The sequence below is a fragment of the Corvus brachyrhynchos genome, unplaced genomic scaffold (genome assembly GCF_000691975.1).
Source record: "Corvus brachyrhynchos isolate BGI_N302 unplaced genomic scaffold, ASM69197v1 scaffold466, whole genome shotgun sequence".
Classification (NCBI taxonomy): Eukaryota; Metazoa; Chordata; class Aves; order Passeriformes; family Corvidae; genus Corvus; species Corvus brachyrhynchos.
The window spans coordinates 234630-237248 of NW_008238635.1; the positions used below are offsets into that span (position 1 = coordinate 234630).

At 54.2% G+C, this 2619-nt stretch overlaps 1 protein-coding gene across 3 annotated transcripts in view; it reads right to left on the minus strand.

Moving 5' to 3' along the window:
- LOC103617763 (BMP/retinoic acid-inducible neural-specific protein 3) overlaps positions 1–2613 on the minus strand; it is a 209491-nt gene extending 206878 nt beyond the window's left edge. The window contains exon 1 of one of the 3 annotated variants that reach the window (XM_017737451.1): positions 2161–2613. In XM_017737451.1, coding sequence (XP_017592940.1) covers positions 2161–2228 — 68 coding nt within the window. In that variant the 5' untranslated portion in view covers positions 2229–2613. The remainder of the gene's footprint in view (positions 1–2160) is intronic. The other 2 variants (XM_008636099.2, XM_017737450.1) reach the window with 2 other exon arrangements.
- Between the last annotated feature and the right edge of the window lie 6 nt (positions 2614–2619).

The following is a 2619-nucleotide window of genomic DNA, read 5'->3' on the forward strand; positions in this document are numbered from 1 at the left end:
CCCGGCCCAACCTGTGTCACTTTTACTGCCCAGACACCGTTTTACTGCCATCCGTCACAGTGCCTGTGAGCTAAACAACTCCGCTGCCCTCATCCTGTGTCCTACCATCTCCCATCCCCGTCAGCAGAGGGAATATCGAGTGCTCTTAAACCCGGGAAATATTCTGCTGATGGGCACATAAATCTCTTCTGCAGAGCGGTAGCATTTGAGCAGCACGGCAAGGCGATGCTCACTGGCTGAGCTATTCCCACTACTACATAAATCCCTCAGGACTTGCTGGTTTGTTTTGGTTTTTTTTTTTTTTTCTTTTTTAAAGGTTTAAGGGGGAAAAAAAGGATTAAAAATCAGGTAGAGGTTTTGAAACCCACTCCCTACCCAGGGAGGGAAGGGGATATGACTGCAAGGAAACTTTCCTGAGCAGCCTGGTGCGGGAGGATCCCGGCAGCAGCAGCGCCAGAGGCGGGTAATTCAGGAGAAATGTCTGGGATTTGGTTAATCACCTCGGTCTCATGGAAAGGGCCGGGGCAGGAGGAGGTGGGGGCAGAGGGGCAAGGCAGCCGGGCAGGGAAGACCTGGAGCTCCGGGGGAAGGACGCTTTGCTGGAAGGAGATAAGTAGGCATGGGGGCTTCGAGCCGGTGGGAGGAGAAGAGAGGAGCTGGAGGAAGGGTGGATTTTGGATCCACGCTTGAAGGGCTTTTTCACTACTCCTGTCCAGACATCAGCCAGCAATTTGGCGGCTGGGGGGGCAATAGGGCGGGGAGGAGGAGGATGGAGGGAGGGAAGAACAGGGGGGGAGCACACTCTGGCACTGAATTGGTCTTTCCCTTCTTCTGCTTGCCACCAGGCAATAAATTCGGATCTTGTTGTTTCTCACTGGCGTCTCTACCTGCTTGCAAGCCTCTAGCACCTTGCTCACATGTGATGTCTTCATGTGCTGCTCTGGAGACATGACCGCGCACACACAGACACACACGCACACACTTATCCTGCACCCAAACGCCAGAGTTACACGGAGCCCCGTCAAAACCTCCCCACGAGAGATAACCTGTTTCCTCCCTACCTTCTGCTATTGACCGTGGGTGGATCTCTGCCTCTAATTAGAGACAGTGAAACCCTGGAAGTATCACCCACAACTAGCACTCTGAGGGCGCTTGTCCTTTTCTTAAACATAAGGTGCTTATTTCCCTTGGTTCTTCTCTCTTTTTCTTTCAAAGAAAAAGATTCAAGAGACCTACCTCTACCATCTACCTCTGCGTCAGGTAGATGTACAGGTGGGCGTACGTTCTGTGAGGAAGACGCCTCGCTCCTATCCTGCGCTCCTCAAGAGCCAATTTCTGGCCAGCCGAAAATACAGGCATGCCCGAAAATAGTAATAACTAAAACCAGGAGCGATGGGACTGAGAAATGAGGAAAGGGCGCGGGGCGAGCGGCGGCAGCGGCTGGATGGAAGCCCCGGCAGCAGCAGGACAGAAGCTCCGGCCGCCGACCCCGCTGCTCCCCCGCACCCCCGGCCGCCCCCACCGCTGCCTCCTGGCCACTGCCACCTCCCGGCACACGCGACGGGACATTAGGTCTGGAAATCCTTTCCTATCTCTTCTGGAGAATCCTCCCCAACCCCCAATCCTGTCCAAGTTCTTCAGGGGAGGGGAAAGAGCGATGAACTTTTCCACCTGATCTCCCCCCGCAGATTCCCAGACATTCCTCAGGCACGCTCACGGCTCCCTCTGCCAGCAGCAATCCTGTCCTTTCCCCGACACGGGGAGAAGCACTGAGCCCTTCCACCGCCCACGCCAGCGGCTTCGTCTGCAAGGGTTAAACCAGGGAATGGAGCAGATACCATGCCTGATGGAAACATGAATAAAATGTGATGAATAAGCAGTGCAACGATGAAGGCTCTGGAAGCGATGCTGCGGCGCGCGCTGCAATCAGCGCCGAGCGCGGTGACTGGGAATGAATGTGGGCAGAGAACTGGTGTTTCCTAATTCCTTCGAGTTTAGAAAGTGCAGCCAGCCCGTTCAGGAACAAGGGGGAGCAATACTTTTTAAAATTTATTTTTTCTTTTTCTTTTCCTTTTTTTTTTTTTTTATTTCTTCCCTGTTGTTTTTGGTGTCCTTCCTGTTGGAAACACGCCACCTGAACGCGAGATCAAACCTACTCACCGGGTGAAATTGCAGGAGGCGAAGCGGCTGTGAATAAAACGCATCCCGGCTCCAAGCATATAGTCCATGATCGGCGGCTTCAAGCTAGAGGAAGGCTGAGCAGGGTGGGGGGACTTTGGGAACCAGCAGCGGTTCTGTGAGTGTGACAACCCATTTACACCGTGCGTGCCTGTCTGTGTGTGTGTGCAGGGCAGAGAGAGGCTCCAAACCCAAAAGGGGGGAAAGAGGGAGGGGAGAAGGAGGAGGAGGAGAGAGGGAAGCAAACCCGAATAGCAAGAGGAGTTGCGAAGAGGGATGGGATTTGCTGGGGTAGATGTGGGTTTTTTTGGTGGTGATGGAAGCGATTCTCGAGGAAAGAATAACAAATTGTGGGATCTCAGCCGCAGGCAGGAGGACAGGGGCTTTGCCCAGGCAGGTGGAACACAGACAAGACCGCACCGAGGAGCGGGAGGCCGGAGC